This window comes from Mastigoproctus giganteus, chromosome 4 (genome assembly GCF_048544385.1).
Source record: "Mastigoproctus giganteus isolate SK-2022 chromosome 4, ASM4854438v1, whole genome shotgun sequence".
Classification (NCBI taxonomy): Eukaryota; Metazoa; Arthropoda; class Arachnida; order Uropygi; family Thelyphonidae; genus Mastigoproctus; species Mastigoproctus giganteus.
In genome coordinates this window covers 133,374,402-133,401,662 of record NC_143578.1, presented here as the reverse complement: position 1 = coordinate 133,401,662, position 27,261 = coordinate 133,374,402, and the positions used below count along the sequence as shown (strand labels likewise).

The window sequence follows — 27,261 nt, the reverse complement described above, 5'->3', positions numbered from 1 at the left end:
TGAAAACACTTCTGGTACTGCTTTCAGCTGGTCGGTCACTGAAGCCTGGATGTCTTCTATTGTCCTGTATTGCATTCTTTACATAGCTTTTTTGATTTTGGGGAGAAAAAGTAATTTGTGGGAGCCAAATTCGGTGTATATGGAGGTGTTCGATAACTGGAATCGATTTTTTTTTGCCAAAAACTGCTTGATCAATTCTTGGAAGACTGAAAAGAATCGGTCGGCCAGGTCTAGGATCATCCTCTAACGACTCACATCCTTTACGAAAACAAGAAACCATTCAAACACGCTTGGTCGAGACAAACATTCATCAGCATAAATCTTTTTTTTAAAACGTCAAAAGTTTCTGTAGCACTTTTTTCCAATTTACAATAAAATTTGATAACTGCTCTTTGCCCCATTTTCAATTTTCTGACGACATGCACAAAAATACTATTACTCTTTCCATCATAAATCACAAACTACTGACAGGACAAGTTTCAACTTGCACTCATTGAAAAGAGCACACTCTAGCGGACCTAATATGTACTATTTTGGCCTCTTACGTTAATAATAAACGCAGAGTGCACACAGTCTCGTTATTTAATTGGTGCACTGTGCATATTTCTCCTAGAATATAATAAAGGAAACAAAGAGCACAGGCCTCCGTAGCCAGGTGGGAATGAGCAGCAGTGCGTAGCACACGCTTCTTGATTAGACCGGGGTTCGAGACCGTCACCACCAAATACGGAGGATGCAGAAAGGTCAGGGAATGACCACCACATATCCCGGAGCAATATGGCCTTAGTTGCTAATGCTCCTAAAAACCAAATAAACAAACAAACAACAACAAAGAGCACTTGATGAAGCAGCTTAATTTCTTATTAGATAGTTTCAAACTGCAAGGGAAATTCATATTTGGGTTCTCAAGGCTGCAGCTTGAAATGTCCAAATGATAATAGCAACCTGCAATCTGTCATCTCATAGAGTTCAAATGAATAAACAGCATTCAACATATTAGGTGGACTTTGATGAGTCTGATGCCCACACTAGATGGGTATCAGACATCAAATCGAAAGCTGAGTCACAACTGTGGTGTCTCAGAATGGGTAAAATACTTGTAATAAATATGAAATTTTTAAATTTATGCCTTGCAACTTACTTTTTGAAATATTCATATAAAAAATAGATATAAATGATTTTGAATTTTTTTCTCTTTTAATCAGTGGATTCATTAATTCAATTATATATTAAAATACTGTGCAGTCTAATAAATGAATTCATGGGCTAATATACAATAAATATTATCTACTTTGTTAACTTACTTGTGAAAAATGCTGATCAATAAACTGATTAGCTCTCTGATAGAGAGTTGTACAACCATGCTGAAGTGCAAAATCTGCAATGCCAATACAATTAGAAGGATCAAGCTGATTTTCAAGAAATGCACAGCAAGCTTCAATAATATGATTTACCTACAAGATAATAATACATCATCAGTTCATTCATTGCAATTGTAATTTTCACAATGAAGTAGGGTCATTAGATTGAAAGAAAAGAGAAACAGCTTTACTATACTATACTACACAATTATGAAATTAAAACAAGTTAACTAATGTGGCAGTTATAACTAGCTAATTCACTTGGCTCTGTATTCCTATGATTATCAGAAGTAGTATTTTTAATAAAGATAAGCCTGGAAGAGAAGCCAGGATTAATGAGCATCAGCCTAAATAAGTCTACACAAAGAAGCTAGAAGTATTCGGCATTAGCCTAAAAGAAAGAAAGGAAGCAAAAAATATGGGGAAAAAAAAATAGTTGTCTGGTTTTTAGGGATAACATATTCGCACCAGTTCATAATCCATTGGCTAAAATAAATTTCAGTTATATCAAGTTTACAACTATCCTTGTCCTCTATGATGTTGGTATAGTGGTTTTGTCATTTGTTCACCTATGAGATTCAAATCCAGACCACTCGTTTGAAGAGGTCTGAATTTGAATCTCATAGGTAACTAGGGGTATTCAATGGAGTGACTATTCAGAGAGAGGGGGTAGGGTTCACTCATCATGAGGTATTCTTTAATTTAGATTTTTTAAGCCTACAGAACATGCAAATTAACTGGTGAACATTAGCCTAAAAACACTTGTAGAGATATAAAATACAACAAACTGTATGAACTAGATTACACTTTCACTAGTACAATACGGCCTCTGTAGCAAATGTGCCAAAAATTTCCAAGGAATAAAGAAGAAACAAATTCTTCATTTCTAACTGCACATCCTAATTGCACATCTGTGCCAGTAATGAAAGAAAGAGCCTGATTATTTTAATTTACTCAAATCAGGTAACATGTAGCCACCTGGTTTCAAGACTTTTCAATTAACAAGACCAAAGTCTCTCTCTCTTCCCCACCCGTGGGAATCAATATATAGCCTCTTTATATCAAAAACTAATGATGCTGCTCTTTGCTGCCACTTTTCCAGCAGATCCACATCTATCCTGAAATTGGCATTAAAGACCATTATACAGTATTTATGATGTAGCCTAAACGCGATATGGCCAAAAAAGGTTTTATTTTCTCCTTTCTATAGCCACTGACCACAAATTTTTTAGCATTAGCATTTTTTTAGCATTAGTAGAGGCATTTGATGCAAGAAAGCAAGCTTATGCAGTATCAGCCAAAAAAAAAATAATAAAAATAAATAAAAAATAACCACTTCCACTTCACCCCTCTGTTCATTCGAAATACCTGTCCAGCTGAGCCTTAAACTTATTCCGGCTATCAACCTCCATGGCAAGGGATGGAAGTCTGTTCCACCAACCAACCACCCGCCAGCTAAAGGCAAATTTCCTCACGTCTATCCTACATCTGTCTTTATGCCCTCTCAGGTGATTATTCTGAGCAAGAGGAAGAATCCCATCAGCATTGAGCATGCTCAAACCATTCAAGGCTTTATACACCTCTATCAGATCACCTCGCTGGTGCCTAGTCTCCAGACACTGTAATTTGCAAAACTTAGTTTTGCAAATTACAGTGATCTTTTTTACTGCTTCTTATTTGGTTAGGTTAGAAGGGTGTAATTTTGTAAACAATCTCTTTTAACGTAATAATGTTTCCAATTAAATTTGAGCTAATCCAACACATGGTCCACTGTGCAGCCATTACATGACTCATATCAGCCACCTGCTTTACATGGTTGTATGCATGTAATACATACATATAAAGCATGCAAGATTTTATTTTTATCATCTATTCTTGCATTCTGTAAAGAATTTTTGTTGGTGAAAATTCTATTCACAAAAAATAATAAAAATAAAATAAATAAAACATAAATATAATGATTAGGTATAATTTGATGCATGTGTTTGTTTTGATGCACTAATACACTGAAGGTCATCATTAATTTTTATGTTTGTCAACAATCTGAATTAACTGTCAAAACCAAACAAAATAAATTTTTGGGGCTTATTATTATTATTAGCTATAAGGTGCAAGGAAGCCAACGCGTTTGCTGCACCAGCCAAAATAAAAAAATAAATAAATAAAAAAAAAAATAATTCCTGAGTTACTCAGAGAGAGAGAGAGAGAGACAGACTCAGAAGTAGAAGGGAATCACCAAGAAAGAGAAGAATGATGATATCCAGCTCAGGACCCTGGGTAGGCAAGCCCATACTCACCAGATGTGAGCCCTTAGGGAAAAATCAATTTCTTTGATGAATTTCAAGTGAAAACATTGAGAAAATATACAAAAAATATACACTTGCTCATTCTACAGCATTCATTACGTCATTAAACAATAAAAGAATTCCTTAAAAATTAAAAAATCGATAAACTAAAAATTAAAAAAAAAAAATTTTTTTTTTTTGTCCTCGCCTTTTTCCCATTATGTATATATGGGGTCAGCGTTTTTATAGTTTTGGCATGAAATTTTTACGGCCGGATGCCCTTCCTGACGACAACCCTCACCCTTCGTCCGGGCTGGGGATATGCGGTGGTCATTCCCTGACCTTCTGCATCCTCCATATTTGGTGGTCCCGGGCTCAAACCCTAGTCTAATCAAGAAGTGTGTGCTGCTCCTGCCCACCTGGCTACAGAGGCGCCTCGAAAAACTCAATATAATTCAATATAAAATACAAGTTATTGTCATTATAAAATTTAAAGAAATTGATATTCCATGTCTTCCTCATGGTTTCTCAGGTTTAATTCATGTTAAATAATTTTGTTTGAAAGAAGGTGAAATTTCGACGTGATATCTTCAAAAGTTCTTGAATTTTAGGAAAATTTTTCAAAAATGCAGTTCCTAAAAAAATGCGTTCTAACTTTGGGAACAGCACATTGCAGACTGTACACACTCCAAACAATCTTCTCTTACAAAAGCTTAATTATAAGAATTTTAAACTCTAATCAATAGGAAAATATTTTTTAAAGAATATACAATCCAAACATGAAAATAATTAATTTCTCAACATTCAAAACCTTTCTAGTCCCTTTGATGATTCCTAATTTCAATGCATTTCTTCACATGCTTAAATTCCATTTGCAGCAAATCATGGTGAAACAAAACGAGACAACTCAAAGTATGCATCGGTTAGAAAAAGCACGGAAAAAATATCATGAGAAGAAAGCACAATGAATTTCAGAAGAATCTAATGACTTGCATGATGTTAAAGAACAATGAATCACCAAGGAAACGTAGGTGTACAGAATCACCACATTCTCGCAATAAACGACAGTGTACAGACTGTGAATGACATCTTATTCGAACACTTGGAGATTCGTACCAAATAGAAATTTTCAAAGAAAATAAATGTCTTTACAGATCAGGTTTGTGATATTTGCTTGAAAAGGTGCTATCCAAATCAAGTAACTGTCCCCTTAAAGCTGAAAAAGCTCCAGAATATCTTTCTGTAGCTTTTTTATTAGAGAATTTTATTAGAGAATTTTATTAGAGAATTAACGAATTCTCTTACAAAAGAATTCGTTAATTCTCTGTCATTGATGGAAGTCCCATTTGTATGGCAAACTTCGACAGCCACCTTCAAAAGCTTATTGGAACAAATTTGCATCCAGGAAATATTCCTCAGGAAATCATGGTTTTGTCACAACATGAGCAGAGATTACTTTCGCATACCTTAATGAATTAAACAATCAAATTACAAAATAAGGGCCCACTTGGTTCTTCAAGTCATATTAAAATATTCAAAAACAAAATTTGGTTGGGGGAAAAGCAATACCTTTCAGTTTTCTTTATTGGTCACAAAATATATAATGATATGACATATTCTAAGAGCTGCTGGATGAGTGGTGTCGGTACAGACTGATGATTCAAAAAAAAAAAAAAGTAGTAGTAATCTGTACGGCGATTATTAGATGCCAAATAAAAATGCTGCATCGTTTAGAAAAAAACTGGCAAGTAAAGGTACCTGGAAAGATGACTCTATTTCCAAATTTCAAAATAAATAAATAATACCCGACCCCCAAATTTGTATTTGTCAGTTGTATGGTACCTGACAGGTAACTAGGATATTGAGAATATTGACTTTCATCATGTTGATAAAACTTAATTTAAACTGATCATATTGATAAAATTTTTGAATAATGACTACAAGCTTTGCAGTAAATTATGCAACTACTATTCCCGAATTTTATTCTATGAGAAATAATGTGACCATTAAATAATCACAGGATAAACACAACGGATCTCATTCATATTCAACTAAATACAAGTCTTTATAGGAAACTTGAGTAGGCAAGCAATGTGAACATCTTATTATGAGAACTTCAATTTACCACTCATCAATCAGAACTAAAGGACAGGTCATACTTCCAAAAGTTGGACATTCAATTAATTTCAGAGAAAACATGAGGTGTGAATATCTCTCACCTGGTATTCACCAAGACCTCAACCAGTTTCATAATTCTTGAAATGAATAGTGTGCAGGGTTATCTTGGTAGTTAAGGGGAAACAAATAATTTCAACCTCATGGAGGAGGGAATTACAGTAGATAAAAAAGCATTCTTTTGGGCTCAATCCAATGGAGTGATAAATATAGTCAACTGAAAATCAAATGAATCTGGGAAATTTTTAAACTTATAGCAAAAGCCACAGATGCATTTATACTATTAGGGAAATACCAAACATTTAAGTTCCCAGGATGGATGACAAGGAGTTGGCTAGTTGAATAGGGTAAAAGAAGGAAGTATGGAGCAGTTATAGTGTCAATTAGCATCAGCATTAGTAGTGGCATATGATGCAAGAAAGAAAGCTTATACAGCATCAGCCAAAAAAAGAACAACTTCCCATTTCACCTATCCATTCGCTTCAAAAGTTTGTCCAGTTCTTCCTTGAATCTATTTAAGCTATCAACTTCCACAACTGATGGAAGTTTCTTCCAGCATTCAACCACTCGCTGGATAAAGGCAAACTTCTGCACATCTATTCTGCAACTGTCTTTCCTCAATTTGAATTTATGTCCCCTCAAGTGCATAATCTGAGCAAGAGGAAGGATCTCATCAGCACTGAATTGCTCGAACTATTCAAGGCCTTATACACCTTAATCAGATTACATCACAGGTGCCTAGTCTCCAGACACTGTAATTTGCAGAACTTAAGCCTTTCTTGGTAAGGCCACTCTTCACCAATCTTGTTGCGCTTCTCTGCACTCATTCCAACAGTTCTACATCCTTATTAAAACGAAGCCTCCAGACCTGTATGCAGTACTCAAGGTGTGGCCTGACCACTGCCTTATACAAAGGGATAATCACCTCCTTATCCTTGCTAGCAAAATTCCTGTATATCATTGAATGCTCTGGCAGCCTGTCTGCAATGCTCAGAAAACTTCATATCTGACTGCACAATTACCCCAAGGTCTTTTTCATTCTTCACTACCCTGAGTGTAGTACCACACAGTTGGCACATTACTCTGGGGGTCAAGATGCGCAAACTCATATAAAAAAGTTCAAGTGAACAATAAGACAACAAAAGGAAGTTAATCAGAAAAGATGAAGTCTGATAAATCCTTGGAAAAGAACTAAAAAATAGATGAGGTTCTACTCACACATATCTACTAAGTAGAAAAGAGTACATCAGACAGTCCCATACTAGATGAGAGCATAACTTAAATGTTTCAAGAGTACTTATAGGACATCTGATAGTTCATCAATAAAGATATGTATCATCACATATATCATTATTCTTCAACAAGATTACTACTCGCCTCCCCCACAGCTAGTGCAGTAAAAGCCTGTTGCTTCATTGCACACTATTACTATTTTGTTAGTAATTTTTTTTTAAAATCTTCTTATCTTTACTTTCAATCAATAATGATGAAACAATAATCTGCAAGACATGGATTGAGGTTGAGATGTGGGATCCCTCTGCCTCCAGTTAGTATTAACTATATGGTGTAAGGAAGCTTAAAGCTTATGCTACACCAGCCAAAAAAAAAAAACTTCCGAGTTACCCTGAGAGAGAGAGAGAGAGAGAGAGAGAGAGAGAGAGAGAGAGAGAGGAGAGAGAGAGAGAGAGAGAGAAGAATGATGATGATATCCAATACTCACATTCTGGGATCATATCAAATGAGGATGCAATCCATTCCTGGCAGATTATTGTTCCATCATTATTGGTTGAAAGTAAGGATAAGAAGATTTTTAAAAAAAATTACGATTTGATGAGATCCCAGAACAAATGTCTAGTGTGTATGATAGTTTGCCGTATGAGATAATTTGGTGTACAATGTGTAAACAACAACTGGTGGCTATGACAATTTTATAAAAGATTTATTTGGTACACATAGACCAGAAATTAAGAAAAGTAATGAAATAAAAAGCAAAGATGGATAGTGCACTCTATCAAAAATATCAAGAACTGTACCATGATAACTAAATTAACCATTTACAGCATGGCATGTTAAAATTTTGTATTTTCAGTCTTCCTTTCTCATAAACCAAACTCACATATAATTCATTGAATTGTTTTATTCACCAAACTGGCATAACAGCCACCAACTGTCTTTCACCAAGTCATCACACATCAAATTTTCTTGTACACTGAATTTTAATGCACTGAACTGTTGTATAACAAACTGTTTGCATTGAACTGATTTGATCCCATTTTTTCTGAAATCTGTCTTACAGATTAAACAAAAAAGGAGTGAATAAGCACATTCTCAACATACCTATGAAATACGAAACTTTAACCAGAATGATTTTACATTGAGGAAAAAAACAGCTTTCCCTAATTATTAATTAGTTTTAAAATTACATTTGAAAGACAATTAGTACCTGAAACATCGTAGCAGCAGGAAGAAGGTTACACACAGTCATCTCTTCAACTTTGATTTCACCAGTATATGCAAAGCGAATAATGAGAGCCATACTGATAGGAGAAACTCCTTGGATGTTAATGATGGACATTTCAGATTCCTTCAGTCCACTGGTAAACATGGCCTATAATGTTTATTGTATATATATTGTGTATCTCCTTTTAAAATATCCATTCAGAAATAAATGATAAAGATCTTTTCTAAAATTTTTATACTTAAATTTAACTATAATAAAATACGTTAACAAGAAAATTATGATAATGATTAAAATGATGATAAGATGATAATGATAAGTTTAGCTTGCATAGTCCACTTAGTGACTTGATTGCAGACTAGTTTATACTTACTGTTGCTTCTGTGTCCTATGTTAATTTTTAATCATCCAACCTATTTTTATTCTCTGCCACTAGTATCATCAGTTCATTTGATATCCATCATATTTTAGGACTGAACCTTGAGCAATATCTCTCGGTTTGTATAACAAGCTTAACTTCTACAATTACTTCCCTGAACACTTTCCATTTAGAATTTTCAGTTGTTAACAGCACGTTGATTTTAAAAATGAATTTAAGAACTGTCTAGGCCATTACAGTCACATTTTCCAAAATAAAATTCCTTCCCTCTAACCTCAACAACATTTATATCTTTAACCCTGCAGTGGTGGCATCCCATAAAGTTACAAACCCAATGGCACAGAATCTGACAGGTACTAAACTTTCTTTTTAATTTTTGGAAAAGCTTTTTGGGTTTCTCAACTTCTGCTTGGAATATACTAATATTTTATCCTTTCTTAATGGATTGCAATACTTAGTGTATATATATTTTTAATGAAAAATTAAATGCTGTGTTTTTTTATCTTTTATTTAAAGAAGAAAATTAAATTTGATGAAATGAGTCTTCCATTTTGTAGTTTAAAAACCATTAACCACAAGAAATTTCAAATGTGCAATGTACATATATTTATGCTTATTAACTGTTTAATAAACTGATGCAATAGGACTTATTCCCACTCAAAAAATGCCTGGTTTACAATGGATATTTTCTGTGACTGGTTCTTTAACCATTTTATTCCTGATGTGCGATGCTATCAGACAGATGTGCTGAAAATTCCTTTTCATGAAATAAAGGATGTTTTACTGTTAGATAATGCACCTACTCACTTTAATACTGAGAGCTTAGTTAGCAGGGATGGGAGAATTAAATGTGTTTTTCTGTCATCTAACACTACTTCACTGATACAGCCAATGGATCAGGGTGTAATCGTTGCATGTAAGAGGTTTAAGAAGAAGTTTTGGAAGAGATGATGGTTGTTTTGGAAGAAACAGAAGATGCCAGAGGCACCAGGACACTGCAAAATTTACATGCATACAACATCTTCAACTTAGCAGCTGCGTGCAAAGATACAAAGATTACTACCTTGGCCAATGCTTGGAATACGTTGTTGTACGACGTAGAACCTGAAATGGACTTTTGAGGGAGTTGAGGCGTCTAATTTTCAGAACACTCTTCTGAGGGCCGGCAACAAAAATGCAACTAAGAATGATGTGGAACAGTGGCTTGAAAATGATGAAGGTGATCTGGGCTATCAATTTTTTTCTGAGGTAGAGATTGCGGAAAATGTTCATGGAGAACAAGAGGACGATAATGACAACAAAGGAAAAGAATCAGTTGTTATTTGGTTTTTAGGAGCATTAGCAACTAAGGCCATATTGCTCCGGGATATGCGGTGGTCATTCCCTGACCTTTCAACATCCTCCGTATTTGGTGGTGATGGGCTCGAACCCCAGTCTAATCAAGAAGCGTGTGCTACGCACTGCTGCTCCTTCCCACCTGGCTACGGAGGCGCCCATATGATTTGCATTCTCTACATCTCACATGGAACTCAGATTACATAACACTTATTAAACATTTAAAAATATATATCGATAAAGACCAATAATAAAGTATTATTGGTCGAAAAGAATCAGTTGCACCTCATCCTAAATTGTCTGTTATAAGAGGAAACCTCATACCTTTTTTTAATAGGACTGTGATTCTCTCAACAATCAATTGCGAATGATTATAATATGAACCTACCCCACGTACATAGTCATATATAAACCAAATTAAAATAGCTAATAATTAAAATCATTCTCATATTATGCCAAGCGAATCGAAAAGAGTTACAGAAAGACGGCAGCCACCAACCCCCAAAAAACCAACCAATATCGCATGCCACCATGAGAATCTTATCATTTAAGATTATTATAATAATAGGACTTATTGGGCTTCACACTCCCTTTGGATTCGAATTAGTTATAAGACAACATATGGATGACATCATACATTATATGAATCATCATCAGACCCTGATGTACTTCCTTATTATGAACATTTTAGAGAATTTCGATCTACAGTAATAAGGAAGCAGCACCAAGGTGTAAGGCAATTGAAGCTTGATTTCTTCAAGACCACTTCATCACCTGTTTCACCACAACCCTCTACCAGTAAGGAATTAACACCTCTCCCTCCATATGACTCTGAAAATTGTGATTCTTTCACAATTAAGTTAATATTAATATTTAATATTATGTATATTTTTTTAATGTTTTTTTTTATGATTTTTATTCAATGGAGTTTAAGAATTTTAAAGTATTTTTTCCCCCTCTAAAATCGATTTAAATGAAAAAAACTAATGTTCACACTTTAAACAACTTTGTGTGAGCTTTAAGAAAAAAAAATTGTTGGAAACACTCCATTAGTTACACTGTACAGTTTTTGATGTGTTTAATTAAAATAAAGTTTGGTTCCTATGGTAAATTTATTTTTATATTTTTAACAGATGTTTTAGTGGCATGTATAAATTACTCAATGTACATTATAATAATATTTTATTCATACTTATACATTATAATAACATTTTAATACATCCTGTAATTGTAAGTTTGTTATTAATATATGTTTTTAAAATTTATTCGATTTAATGGACTTTCAGCAATAGTGGACACCACTTCTCCCTAATTAGTCCATTAAATCGAGGGCCTACTGTATATACATTTGGCAACTTAACTAATACTTTATATTTGTCAAATTTATTTACTATGCTCCTAGTATTAATGTATAAGGAAGATAAAGGAAGCAACTTTATGCTCTTAAAAACAGTAATATAGCCATGTATTTGCTTGTCCCATGAGAACCTCAGCAGGCATTTTAATCTATGACACCTCACTTTTCATGTTTCTGTATGCCTCAACTGAAACACCACAAGAATCAATTTCTCCTCTGCTTGCAGCCATGATTAAATTATCAGCCTGTGTACTCCCAAATCAGTAGTTTTCCGAACTACTGATTTGGGGATACACCTAACAGTCTCACCTTACCCACCTAACACTGTCTGAATAGCATCAGCAAATATGTCTCCTTTCTATTTAAGTGCATCCCATCCATGTAGAAATAGTCTCTCCTGTTAACAAGCACAGACCGTGCTACGAAAAATGCTACCTTATGAACTTTGCACCATCTCTCCAGGGAGGAACTGACTGACAAGGCTCTGATCTTACTGCTATCATGTCCTGGAATAATTCCAGGTCAAGTGGTTAGTTCTGAAAAAATACAAATTGGTCAAGTCTCAATCCTACAAGTAATAGCAGGGAGATAGAATGGATCATGGAGCCTTCAGTAACTTTCAAGGCATTCATCAACTGATTACCATTAATGAAGCTAGTTAATAGCTCTTACTTTGCATCAAGAAACTTTTACAAGTGAAATTGAATCTGCAGGAGAGGGAGGGAATAAGATTAGAATCTATCCTCACACATGGAATAAAATAGGAATGGTTCCGCTGACCTTAAAGAAAGCAGGTAGTCTTCATGGCCTCCTACCATCACTCACTCCACCCACACACACACACACACACACACACACACACACACACACACACACACACACACACACACACACTCTTGGATACCGATAATCATGTGATGGCCTCCCCTGTCCAATGAAAATCACATTCCTCCACACCATCCCCTTCCATCCAAGGTATTGGATGGAAGGGGATGGTGTGGATGGGGAAGGTATTGAATCTCTGTAACATACATTTATCTATGGTAGAATTACCAATTTTAAGCAAAAGTACTCAAAATTGTTCAAACACATGCCAATTTTCCATTTTCTTTCAAAATAATTACCAGAAACTAGGAAAACTAACATTCTCCACCAAAAATGATATCTTTCAATAATTCCATTAGCATTCAGATGACTTGTTTTACGTCAACTTTCTGAGAAAGAGACTTGTTTTAAAGGAGGTTAGGCAGGCGAAGGCAGATTACGAGAAATCCTTGGCAAAAGATGCTAAGAAAAACAGCAAGGATTTCTTTACTTATATAAACTCTAAAAGGAAGGGGATGAATCTGATTGGTCCACTTGACATCGATAGTTCGACTGTTGATGATCCTGCTCAGATAGCAAACAAACTGAATGAGTATTTTGCATCTACATTCAACATGAGGAATTATTAACGTTTGAAAATGGCAGAAGGTTATCAAATTATAGCAGGGTACTTAATGATTTTGAAATAACTGAGAGCAAAGTGGAGGAGAAATTGTTGAAGTTAAACATAAGAAAAGCACCTGGGGTGGATGGGATCTATCCAGTTATATTAAAGGAGGTGGCAACGGAAGTAAGCAAACCCTTAGCATTAATTATGAGCCTTGGGCTCAGGGGAGGTTCCCACGGACTGGAGATTTCCAAATGTATCCCCAATTCACAAAGGGGGGATTGAAGGGTGACACGAGTAATTACAGACCAGTTAGTTTAACTTCTGTTCCGGGTAAAATAATGGAATCACTGGTTAAAGATGCATTGCAGGATCATCCAGACAAGACTGCAGAGGCACAATATGGCCTTAGCAGCCCTTGTGCCATTAAACAACACACCAACCAACCAACCAACAAGACTGCAGCAATAATTCAGGCACAGCATGGGTTTGTTAAGGGAAAGTCTTGTCTGACAAATTTGATTGGTTATTATGATGTGGTTACAAAGGAACTGGATGCAAAAAATAATTTTGATATCATACATTTGGATTTCAGGAAAGCTTTTGACACTGTTGCGCATGGAAGACTATTGTACAAATTGGAGCAGAATGGTATTAAGGGTAAGTTGCTACAATGGATAAAAGGATGGTTAAGTGGGATAAGACAGAGGGTGGTAATCAATGGGTACTGCTCTTCGTGGACTAATGTTATTAGTGGAGTCCCACAGGGTTCGGTGTTGGGTCCACTGTTGTTTTGTATATTTATCAATGATATTGATGAAGGTATATTAGGCTTAGTGTCAAAGTTTGCAGATGATACAAAGGTTGGCAGGTTTGTTAATGACAGTAATGGCAGTGTGCTACTGCAACAGGATCTAGATAATTTGGGCAGATGGGCTAAGAAGTGGCAACTGAAATTTAACCTTGACAAATGCAAAGTACTCCATATGGGTAGAAGTAACCCGAGAGAAAAGTACCAACTGTGTGGTACTACACTTAAGGTGGTAGAAAATGAAAACGACCTGGGAGTAATTGTGCAGTCAGATATGAAGTTTTCTGAGCAATGCAGACAGGCTGCCAGGGCAGATCATGGGGTTTTGTCAATGATATATAGGAATTTTGTTAGCAGGGAAAAGAAGGTGATTGTCTCTTTGTATAAGGCAATGGTCAGGCCACGCCTTGAGTACTGCGTACAGGTCTGGAGGCCTCATTTTAGGAAAGATGTAGATTTGCTTGAGTGTGTACAGAGAAGGGCAACAAGATTGGTGAGGGGAATGAAGGGATCCTCTTATCAAGAGAGGCTTAAGTTCTGCAAATTGCAGTGGCTGGAGACTAGGCACCTGCGCGGTGATCTGATTGAGGTATATAAGGCCTTGAATGGGTTGAGCACGCTGAATTCTGATGGGATCCTTCCACTTGTTCAGATTACGAACCTAAGGGGGCATAAATTGAAATTGAGGAAGGACAGATGTAGAATAGATGTGCGGAAATTTGCCTTTAGCCAGCGGGTGGTTAATTGCTGGAACAAACTTCCATCTGTCGTTGTGGAAGTTGATAGGTTGAATAAATTTAAGGAGGAACTGGACAGGCATTTGGAGGCAATGCTGTGATTTTTTTTTTTTTTTTTTTTTTTGGCTGATGCTGCATAAGCTCATACACTTGCTTTCTTGCATCACATGCCACCACCACCACTACTACTACTACAAATAAAAGTATATAATCCAAAATCCTAAATACAATATACAGTGCAATAAAATTAGAGAGCTGGCAGCTTGGCATTAGAAGCTTGAACTGGTTTCACAAATAATAACCTAAAACTTCCAAGGATGTAATCAATTAATTAAACAACAGAGAAAATTACATCTCTAATTTGATTCAGTCCCTCATGAGAGATTATTGTATAAGCTGGAACATGTTGCGATTAAAAAAATTCAAAGATGAACTGCTCAGTGGCTGCAGGGCAAGAGGCAGAGGGTTGTGATTAATGGATTGCATAAATTATAATAAACTATTGCTGAATGCAATAATAAATTATTGCATTCAGCACAATGCAATAGCATGCTAAGATAACAGGATGATGAAATGATGCTTTCAAGTAACATTATTTCATATGTACAGGAAGATACCAATGAGATAATAAATTTTAAGATGGTGATGCAATTTTTGTGGTTGCTGCTGTATACGTTTTGTATGTTTGCATAAAAACATCTGTTATTTAGGTTGCTATAGAGGATATCCGATTTTACAGAGCAATTTTTTGCTTATAGACCTGTGTGAGAGAGCTAGTTCTATGACAAAATAAATATTAGTTGTAAGCTTCATATACATAATACTAGTGTAAAACAAAACTAAAAGTAAACTGTCTTAATCACACATCAGCACAGGCACCTCAGCAAACACCTCATACAAATAAAAACAACTGGATAAATCTTTTTAAAGAAATCCTTGGTCTCCACCCTGCACAATGTCTCCCGCTATCATGAAGGTTGTTGCTAATACCTCTACTGATGACATCACATCCCAATGCAACTGTTTCAGAGATCAATACAGATCACCTTTCTTGTGATGCATGGAATCTCAGTGGATGGATGAAAACAAATTTCTGCCAGGTATCTCAACAAAGTCATTACTATCGTGGCAAACTGTGCCACCATGACTTGGGTGCACATAAGTTGGCAGCCAACAAAACAACAACCTCAATCATGCTACATGCTGTAAAAAGAAAAAGAAAAAGAAACAGAAATACAGTACTGGTTTTTGTTGAGTTTTGAAAGCTACTCAATTTTATGTTTCATTTAGTAAATTTTGTGATTGTGTACTGTTTATTTCCAAGTATTTTGATCCTTAAATCTCTTCTGCAACACACTGTATAGGCTTTTTAGTTATCCTAAATTTTATATTGCTGAAAACAATACCAAGCAAAACCTACATTTCTAATTATCTTCAGTTATTACAATGATATAGATAATTTGATATATTTCTACTTACCTTAAAATATGGGCTAGCAGCTGCAAGGACAATTTTATGAGCATGGAATATTTCACTAGCTACGTGTATCTCAACATCACACAACTTTTTGTGGCATCTCATCAAATACATCACCTCTAAGGCTTCTTTTGGAAAGGATGAAATGGTAAAGTTCATTGAGCCATCAGAAGATGGATCATTTTCACTAACTGGGCGTGGTCTAAAGCACCGAGGCTGTCCACAAGATAAGGAATGGCACGACACACTATCATGTTTTTCAGCCATGTTCTGTGAAATACAACTAAATAAATTTCTAAATATTACGAGCAGAGCAAGATAAAGGGAGATAAACAAAAAGACTACCGGTGACACCCTATATGTATTTTTATGTACATGATTACTTTAAATAGGAGGAACACTTTCTGGACACCTGTATATTCATTCAAACCACTGCTGAGCTTTATTCTGATGTTAATTCCTGCACAGAAAAGAGGGAAAAAATGCAGTTATGTATACACATATTTCAACATTACATTACATTACAGAGTAAGCGAAACTAAATCTAACAAGATCAACAAAAAAAGAAAGAAAAAAGTATAATACAGCAGTTAAACTGTAATTGCTTATAAGCATTATATTATGAAAAATGTAATTTTAGCCTACAAACAGTACAATTAATATAAGTAGAATGAAATACAGAAAACAAAAAAAAAAACTGGTTGATTTCATAACCCAGTGATTCCCAACAACCCTTTTGAGCAAAACACTCCCTTTTCACCAAGTATTATTTTCTGGCACTCTTTTATAGACAACAAAGTAAGTTTTTAATGTTCTTGTTTATACTCTGGCATGACCACCAGGCCAGAGGAATTTACAATAAATCATGAATAAATACAATCATTAATCATATCTAGCAGTCACGGGCTTAAACAACAGTTCACTCAAAGAGCATGTGTTACAGCATTCTTGCCGTAACCACATGGCTATGTATAAAAACTAGTTAAAAATCTATACAAATTTGAGTATTTTGATAGTGTATTCATAATTTCTAAGGTTTTTCTGTCAATATAAACCATATATATATATATACAGTAAACCCTTCCTAATACAGATTAATTGGGGGGGAAGAAGAGATTAGCATTAGTAGAGGCATATGATTCAAGAAAGCAAGCTTATGCAGCATCAGCCAAAAAAAACAAAAAAAAAAAAAAAAAAACCTTCCACTTCACCCCTGTGTTCGTTCAAAATACCTGTCCAGCTGAGCCTTAAATTTATTTAGGCTATCAACCTCCACAACAAGGGATGGAAGTCTGATCCACAAACCAACTACCCGCTGGCTAAAGGAAAATTTCCACACATCTATCCTACATCTGTCTTTCCTCAAATTGAATTTATGCCCTCTCAGGTGATTATTCTGAGCAAGAGGAAGTATCCCATCAGCACTGAGCATGCTCAAACCATTCAAGGCTTTATACACCTCTATCAGATCACCTCGCCGGTGCCTAGTCTCCAGACACTGTAATTTGCAAAATTTAAGCCTTTCTTCGTAAGAGCAACCCTTTGTTCCATTCACTAATCTTGTTGCCCTTCTCTGTACTTGTTCCAGCAGCTCTACATCCTTCTTGAAATGAGGCCTCCAGACCTGTATACGGTACTCAAGGTGTGGCCTGACCATTGCCTTATACAAGGGAATAATCACCTCCTTATCCCTGCTAGAAAAATTTCTGTATATCATTGACAAGACACCATGAGCTACTCTTGCAGCCTGTCTGCACTGCTCAGAGAACTTCATATCTGCCTGCACAATTACCCCCCAAGGTCCTTTTAATTCTCTACCACAGTCAGTGTAGTACCACAGAGTTGATAAGTTACTCTGGGGTTGCTGTTTCCCATATGTAGTACTTTACATTTGTCAATGTTAAACTTCATTTGCCACCTCTCAGCCCATCCTTTCCAGATCCTGTTGCAGCAGCATAGCGTCAGTAGCATCCTTAACAACCTGCCAACCTTTGTATCATCTGCAAACTTGGACATTAAGCTTGATATACCATCATCAATATTATTTATAAATACAGAAAACAATAATGGACCGAACACTGAACTCTGAGGGACTCCACTAATAACATTAGTCCACGATGAGCAGTGTCCATTGATTACCACTCTCTGTCTACTCCCCCTCAACCACCCCTTTATCCATAGCAGCAGTCTTCCATGTGCAACAGTACCAAAAGCCTTTCTAAGATCCAAGTATATAATATCAAAGTTATTCCCTGCATCCAGCTCTTTTGTGACTGCATCATAGTATCCAATCAAATTGGTCAGGCAAGACTTCCCCTTAACAAAACCATGCTGTGTCCGAGCTATAACTGAAGTCTTGTCTAGATGATCCTGCAGTGCTTCTTTAACCAGTGCCTCCATTAATTTTCCTGGAACAGAAGTTAAACTCACAGGTCTATAATTACTTGTGTCAGCCTTTGATCCTCCTTTGTGAATTGGGGTCACATTTGCACATCTCCAGTCTATGGGTACCTCCCCTGAGTCTAAGGAAGCTCTCATAATTATGGCTAAGGGTTTGCTTACTTCCTTTGCTGCCTCCTTTAATATAACTGGATAGATCCCATCCACCCCAGGTGCCTTTCTTGTGTTTATCTTCAACAATTTCTCCTCCACTTTACTCTCAGTTATTACAAGATTATCTAGCTTACTGCCAGAGTTGAATACACCTCTCGCATTCCCCTTGCTGAATAACTCCTCATGTGTGAATGTCGATGCAAAATATTCATTTAGTTTGTTAGCTACATGAGCAGGATCATCAATAGTTGAACCATCGATATCAAGTGGACCAATCTGATTCATCCCCTTCCTTATAGAGTTTATATAAGTAAAGAATTCTTTGGTGTTTTTCTTTGCATCCTTTGCCAAAGTTTTCTCATAATCTGCCTTTGCCTGCCTAACCTCCTTTGTGACTTGGTTATAGACAAGCTTATATCTATCATAGGCTTCCATGTCACCCATTAATTTATATGTATCCCATGCATTTTTTTTCTCTGCCATGTGTCTCATTAGTTCATCTGACATCCATTTAGGCCTAAACCTTGAACAATATTTCTTAGTTGGTATGTAAAGCCTAGTAGCTTCCAAGATAAGTTCTTTGAATGCTTCCCATTTTGAATTTGCTGTTGGTAACATCATCAGTTGGTCCCACGGTATAGAATTTAAATACTGTCTCAGACCATCGTAGTCGCCTTTACGAAAGCAATAACCCTTCCCTTTACCCCTGATGGTAGTTACCTCTTTGAGTAAATCCCACTTCAGCACACTGTGATCACTGCCACCTAGTGGTTCCTTTATCTGCAGATTCTTAATGCATGGAGAATCACTACTGATAATCAAATCAAGTATATTACTCCCTCTAGTTGCATCCCGAACATGCTGATGTAGAAAACAATCATCCAATAAATCCACAAAAGCCTTGCTATTGCGTGAGAGACCAACCCACAAATTGCAGTCAATATCTGGGAAATTAAAATCCCCCATTATAAGACTCTCTGATTTACTGGCCCACTCTATTTCCCTGTACATTTTCTTATTATACTCATCAGAGTCATTAGGCCTATAGCACACTCCTACTCTCAATTTTGATCTCCTAATGCTTACGTCACACCAAACTGACTCGACACTGCACTGTCCAGCGATGTCGACTGGCTTCATTTCCTTGGATTTTATGTGTTTCTTAACTAATAGCATAACCCCTCCTCCCTTCCTATCCTGTCTATCCTTTCTGTAGACATTGTACTCCCCAAATTCCAGTTCTGCATTCCTTATATCTGTGTGACACCACGTCTCTGAAATCCCAACAATATCTGCCTTTGATGTTTTGAGCAATACCTCAAATTCATCAAATTTATTTACCAAATTCCTAGCATTGGTGTACACGCAAGTGTACATGCACCTGTTCCTATTCTTAGCTACCCTAACACAACCCATGTGTTTACTTGTACCGCAATGACTCCCAGCAGTCTCTGAAACATCCTGCATCTTGTTTTCCAGGCTTCTGCTCATTCCAATAGAAGCAGTGCAAGAATCACTTTCACCTCTGCCAGTGGCTACTGTTAATCTATTAGTCCTTGTATCCCCCCCAAGCTAGCAGTTTTCCGATCCACCTAACACTGCCTCGATAGCATCAGCAAATATTCTTGCACCCTTTCTATTTAAGTGTATCCCATCCCTGTAGAAGCAGTCTCTCTTGTTATCAGGATTAAGCAATAATCCAGATTAGTGAAGCCAAAAGATAGCCCTAAAAGACAAAAAAACTTAGAACACAAATAAATAGAAAATTTAATGATATAGGTAGTGCTGATGAAAATAAAAAAAAAAAAAAAAAACATCACTTTAGAGCCTTTATTTAAAAACTATATAAATATAATACATTTATCTATCAATAGATGGATAAATGTACACAGTATTGTCTTTTTATACATTTATCAGGTGGCATTGGTGTCACACACCAATGATCATTGCTGCTTTTTCTAGCAACACTTCTTTTGGCTTTTTTAATGTCTATTTGATACACTGCTTTTATTATTCCCCACGTTCAATTTTAAAGCAAATGCCTTTATATATTCTTTTTTTTTTTTTTTTTTTAATATCTGGTACAATCTGTTGGCCAATATCAAATTCTTCAGCAATCTTTTTTGTTTTTCCCAGGAACCCCATTTTCAAGTTGTTCTATCACTTTGATCTTGTTAATGATAGTTAAATTAACGTGTTTTCATTTTATAATAATCCAGATGTCTATGTCTGAAAAAGAAAACACAGTAACGTGTTTTCTTTTCTTCAGAACCCATAATTATATAAAATATGTTAACTTATGTACATATATACTTAAAAAGAAGTATGCAAATGAAGTGATATAAGCAATAACATCTGTCTGACTCAGAGTCAACAACAATACTGAACAACATGCAAGACCATTGTCTTGCATGTTGCTTTTATGTATGAATGTAATGAATGGTCCATCCCTCTCTGCAAAGTCAGAGCAACTCATCTGGTATCCTAAATCCCATGTGTCTTTCAAAGTACTCAACTGTGAACAGAATTTTTTATATTTCAATCGGGATTAGCGAAGGTTTACTGTATAACTATGTTAATCTAACAAATATTCAATATTTTATTTATCCTATTTCCACTGAAACACTCAAGAAATGCATGGATGTTACAGATTTAATCAACGTTTATATCAGCACTATAAAAAAAATCATTGGTAAGATAAGAAAATATAAAAAATTAAAAATATAAATATATACAAATTAAATAAATTTTATATAATATAATTATATTTATTTTAAATGAACACTCGTAATAAGATTGCTAAACCTGATGTGACTCAGCTAGCTTACAAATTTTGGGTTCTATAGTAGATTACAATCCTTATTAGTGTGACACTGAAATGCCCTCACAATTTTAAAAATGCTTTCACTGGAAAATCTGTTGATATCAAAACTGATTAAATTTGTGCAGAAGCACTCAAAGCAAAAAATGAATTGAATGTATTATGTCTATGCCTGAAAATTAGATGTGCTTTAAAGATGAGCTCTCTGTGACCTTTGTTACCTTAACACAAAAAACCACAAAGCCTCTGACAAACAAAGAAGTAATTCAATACCTTATGAAAACCAATCAACTGTAAAAAATGCTTATCGAGTCAGTAACATTTGAACAAATTATCAATCATGTAACTAAGAATGATATTTTATCAGAAACATACCACTTCTGCTGACCTAACAACTCTTAAATTTTAAAAATTGGAAAAAATAAGTTGAAACACTATTTAAAATATATGAGTAGAATATCATCCTTATAATATATTGGTTTATAGAACTGAAGAAAATTTCTGCTTTTTTTTTTTCATTCTGTTAAATTAAAAGCACACTGTCGACTCAATTTCTATCAAACAAAAAGAGATTTTAATACTTACTTTGGGCTTCAAACTTACTTTCAATGACACACTAGTATTAGTATTTGTATTAATAGTGGCAAATGATGCAAGAAAGGAAACTTATACAGCATCAGCCAAAAAAAAAAAAAAACTTCCCATTTCAATCATTCCCTCCAACAGTTGTCTAGTTCTTCCTTCAATTTATTCAACCTATCCACTTCAACAACATCAGATGGAAGTTTCTTCCAGCAATCAACCACCTGCTGGGTAAACTGTTAGGGTAGTTAACTGTACAAGAACACTTAAGTCATATTTGTTTATACAGTAATGTCAGAAGTGTCATCAATAAAATGAGTGAATTCAAACTACTGGTTAGGACAAGTAACGTTGACATAATAGAACTTACGAAAATGGGGTGCCACCTGGAGATAGGGGATTTTTGTTTGTTTGTTTTAAAGTTTTATGGCGCATTAGCATCTAAGGCTATAATGCGCCAAGTCAAGGAGATAGGGGATGATAAGTTTCAGTATGGTATGTATAATACCATACTGAAATATTTAGGAAGGATAGGGCACATAGAAGGGGTGGTGGGATCATGCTTCTTATCAAAAGCAGACGAAAGCTTTCCCAGATTCAGACATTTCATATAATAGTATAGAATCTGTATAGTGTGAGATAGTTGGAAGCAAAGGTATAATGAGAGTGGAAGCAGTCTACAGGCCAAGTGATTGTGAAGATTATGATGAGAGCCTCTACATGCAAATATGAGAGAGCCTCTAATTGATTAGATCAAAAGGGAATGAAACTCCACATGGGGAACAAGATTTTTAAATCAACTAGATGATTTTTATTTGTACCAACATGTCGGGAAAGTACTAAGGAAAAAAATATTCTAGACATCATTATCACCCATGAACTAGATGACATAATAGGCCTGAAAGTACAGGAACCAGTAGCAGAAAGTGATCATGGAGTTCTATGGTGGACGATGAAGAGAGAGAGAGAGAGAGAGAGAGAGAGAGAGAGAGAGAGAGATAGTAGTTGTTAAAGTCAAAGGAATGGGTTATAATTTTAGTAAAGGAAATTAACAATGCTGTTGTTGTTGTTGTTGTTGTTGTTGTGGGGGTTTTATGGCGCATAAGCTGCTTTGGCTATAATGCGCCTATTCCTTTATTGTAAAAATATATGAGAATTTCTTGTCACGTCAGAAAAGGCAGAAATCAGAAATGACTAAAAACTCCAATTTTCTTCAGAAAGTTAAAAAATTCAGGAATATTTGCATTGTCACCAATGACATTCTCTAGAGTTATTGGTTTCCGAAGGTTAACCAAAGATACCAGGGTTCTATTTCTGTCTTGTTTATAGTATGGACATTCAATGAGAATGTGTTTCACAGTCAAATTTAGAGAACAATGTGGACACTGTGGTGGATCATGAGTAAATGAAGGTGGGTCAGGTAAGTATGACCTATTCTTGCTCTTGAAAGAATTACTTCTTCTCGTCTTGATGTCCGGACACTGGAGAGCTAGATTTTTTGAACCTGTTTAATCTGAAAGAGTTTATTATTCGTTTGGGAATGCCATAGTGCTGTCCATTCTGATAGGCATGCAGCATGAATCATTAGTGTATAGTCTGAGGCTGGAACAGAGATATTGGTTAAATCTAAGCTGGTTGGGTTTTTTGCAGCTTTATCAGCCAGTTCATTGCCTAAAATATCAGAATGTGCTGGTATCCAGCAGAAGGTGACCAGTTGGTGGCGTTCTTTAATCTTTAGTAATAATTTTCTAATTTCATTTATAACAGGGTGAAATTTATCTGAGGAATTACACAATGCCTTGATTGAGCTGAGGGAATCAGTGTAAATTACTGATTTTAAAGAGCAGTCAGGAGAGAGATTTTTTAAAGCTAGTTTAATTGCGAATAATTCAGACGAAAAGATACTGAATTCAGAAGGAAGGGCTGCTGATACAATTGTATTCGGAAACACTGCAGCTGCTCCAACTTTTGAATTGGATTTAGAGCCATCTGTGTATATTGGTAAAAAATCAATATACTTTTGAGTGTGAACAGCATGAACTTGTCTGATATTTGATGCTTGCAAAATATTCTTTCGCCACTGACAGAGGTAAGTGTCACAGGTCGGTATAGGAGGTTGAACCCATGGTGGTTGAGTACAAGTGGCTACTTGTTGTACGGAATGGATGGATATATTCCAAACCTGCAGTAGTTCAAGAAGGCGATGACCAGCTGTTTTACTATGCTAGGTTTATTTCTGTACAGATTTTCTAATGGTGGATTGAAAAGATATGGCTGAATGGGATGCGAGGCACAAGCTTGTATCTTAACAGAATACTTCAGCAAAAGCAATTTCCTATGTAAAGATAGTGGCGGCTCGTGAGCATCAATGTACAGGCTATGTGCTGGCGATGTTCTGAAGGCGCCAAGTGCAATCCTCAGTGCACTGTGTTGAACTGGATCAAGCCAGCGTAATGCGCTCTTTCTGGCAGAGTCATAAATGGGAGCTCCATAATCAAGACAGGATCTAATTAATGCCCTGTATAATCGAAGAAGGGAGGTACGATCTGCACCCCAAGTTTGTGCAGGTAAAGCTCTGAGTATGTTTATCTTTTTTAAGCAGGCAGTACGTACTTTTTTAATGTGCTCTAAGAAATTTAGCTTGTTGTCCATGATTAAACCTAGAAATCTAATGTTACTAGTGACTGGGATGGAGAAGGGGGAAGATGAAGTTACTGTAGAGTTGTTAAAATTGGGAGGAAGAGACATAACACAAAAACTGGCAAGGCTCTTCACAAAGTGCATTAGAAAAGGTGTGATGCCTAAGCAGTGGAATAATGCAATCATAGTTTTGCTGCATAAGAAAGGAGATAAATCAGAAATTGGAAATTATAGACCAATTAGCTTGTTATCCCATATCTACAAGTTGTTCACAAGGGTCATTACTAACAGATTAGAAAGAATACTTGATGAGAATCAACCGAAAGAGCAAGCTGGCTTTAGAAGCTTGGCCTGTTATAACGTACGATCACTCATCGCTAAAGACAGGATATTAGAGCTGGAAAAGGAATTAGAAAATGTGAATTGGAATATCATCGGTTTGGCTGAAACAAGAAGAAGAAATGAATCACTTATAAGTTTATCAAGTGGAAATCTGCTGTACACCAATGGAAACAGTGAAAGGAGTGAAGGTGGAGTTGGGTTTCTGGTCCATAAAGATTTTAAAAACAACATTTTGGAATTCAAAAGTACATCACCAAGGGTGTCAAGACTAATATTCAAGATTTCTAAGAGGTACAAGCTAAAGATTATAATGATTTATGCACCAACATCGAGCCATGATGATGAAGAGGTTGAAGAAATGTACACTGAAATTGAGAGTCTTCTAGATGAGCAGAAAACCCACTACACTATTATTATGGGGGACTTCAATGCTAAGGTTGGAAAAAGGCAAAACAGCGCAGAAAGAGGAACTATAGGAAATTTTGGAATTGGTGAAAGAAATAAAAGAGGTGAAAGACTTGTGGAATTTGCAGAATCTCAAGGACTGTCAGTAATGAACACTTTTTTCAAGAAAAGGGTGAACAGAAAGTGGACATGGAAGAGTCCAAATGGATTAACAACTAATGAAATCGACTTCATCCTCACCAACAGAAGATATATTGTGAATGATGTTACCGTCCTGAATAAGGTAAATGTTGGAAGTGATCACAGAATGGTAAGATGTACACTTGATATAGATGTAGGAAAGGAAAGGAAAAAACTGACTCGAGTAAATAATACAAAGGTCTTTGAAATAACAGAGGAGGAGAAAAAGCAGTATGTACTGGAACTTAAGAACAAGTTTGAGCTTCTGCAGACTGCTCAGGACCAAGATATCGACGAGGAATATTACAACTTTCTGAAAGTGATAAAGCCCAAGAAACCTATAGGGAAACAGAAATCCAAAGAAGAAAAAATTAGTCAAGAAACACTTGTCATGATGAACCAAAGACGACAAATGAAGAGCAAGAAAAACACTGACAGGGAGAAAATTGAGTATACTGAGTTATGCAAAGCCATTAGAAAGAGACTCAGAGAGGACGTAAGAAGATTTAACACAAGAAAAGTAGAACAAGCATTAAGGGAAAACAAAGGATTTAAATCAGCAGCCATGAGCAGTAATACAGAAAGACAAATGATACTGAAACTGAAGAATAGCGATGGCGTACTTATAAACAGCAGAGAAGGCATAATTCAAATAGCAGAAGACTACTATAGAGAATTATACAAGGAGCGAGGGAATGATACCAGCAGTGGGGAAGATGGATTGCAAAGTAGCAACACATACGACATACCCGATATTCTTCCTGATGAGGTAGAACATGCATTGAAGAAAATGAAGAATCGGAAAGCCCCGGGGGAAGATGAAGTTACTGTAGAGTTGTTAAAATTGGGAGGAAGAGACATAACACAAAAACTGGCAAGGCTCTTCACAAAGTGCATTAGAAAAGGTGTGATGCCTAAGCAGTGGAATAATGCAATCATAGTTTTGCTGCATAAGAAAGGAGATAAATCAGAAATTGGAAATTATAGACCAATTAGCTTGTTATCCCATATCTACAAGTTGTTCACAAGGGTCATTACTAACAGATTAGAAAGAATACTTGATGAGAATCAACCGAAAGAGCAAGCTGGCTTTAGAACAGGATTCTCAACTATGGATCACCTTCACGTAATATCACAGCTAATGGAGAAAGCAAATGAATATAAAACACCATTATGCCTGGCATTTGTGGATTATGAAAAGGCGTTTGACTCCATACAGCATAAGGCAATGTTTCGGGCACTGGAAAGACAAGGCATAGATACTCCATATATTATGATTTTGAAGAAAATATATGAGAGTGCTACATCCTTTATTAGACTAGACAAAGACAGTAGCAAATTTAAAATCGAGAAAGGAGTTCGACAAGGAGACACAATATCTCCGAAGCTGTTTACTGCTGCACTTGAGGAAGCTTTCAGAAGATTAGACTGGTCGCAGAAAGGAGTCAATGTGAACGGAGAGTACCTAAACCATTTACGATTTGCAGATGACATTGTGGTCATAAGCCACGATCCCAAAGAATTAGAGGAAAATCTTAATCAGTTATGCACAGTTAGTAAGGATTTTGGACTAAAGATGAATATGGCTAAAACAAAAGTAATGATGAACAAGTATGCCACGGAAAGGGAAATAATGATTGAAGGAGCAGTAATTGAAAAGGTGGAGTCATATACTTATCTGGGACAAGTTATTAGCTGTAATAATGATAAATGGCTGGAAGTCAAGAGAAGAATAAATTTTGGATGGATAGCATTCAGGAAATATAGTCACATACTGAAGAGCAATATCCCAGTTTGTCTGAAACGTAAAATAATGAATCAATGTATACTCCCCACCATGACTTATGGAAGTGAAACTTGGGCACTCACCAAAAGAATGGAAGAGAAGCTAAGAACTACACAGCGAAGAATGGAACGAATTATATTGGGAAT

At 35.9% G+C, this 27,261-nt stretch overlaps 1 protein-coding gene across 4 annotated transcripts in view; it reads right to left on the bottom strand.

Moving 5' to 3' along the window:
• The window catches only part of Keap1 (kelch like ECH associated protein 1), a 239,474-nt gene that overhangs the window by 119,788 nt on the left and 92,425 nt on the right, over nt 1-27,261 (bottom strand). For 2 of the 4 annotated variants that reach the window (XM_090372932.1, XM_090372933.1), the window contains 3 exons: nt 15,810-16,266; nt 8,265-8,429; nt 1,305-1,454 (listed from right to left, as the gene is read on the bottom strand). In XM_090372932.1, coding sequence (XP_090229058.1) covers nt 1,305-1,454; nt 8,265-8,429; nt 15,810-16,073 — 579 coding nt within the window. In that variant the 5' untranslated portion in view covers nt 16,074-16,266. The remainder of the gene's footprint in view (nt 1-1,304; nt 1,455-8,264; nt 8,430-15,809; nt 16,267-27,261) is intronic. The other 2 variants (XM_090372934.1, XM_090372935.1) reach the window with 2 other exon arrangements.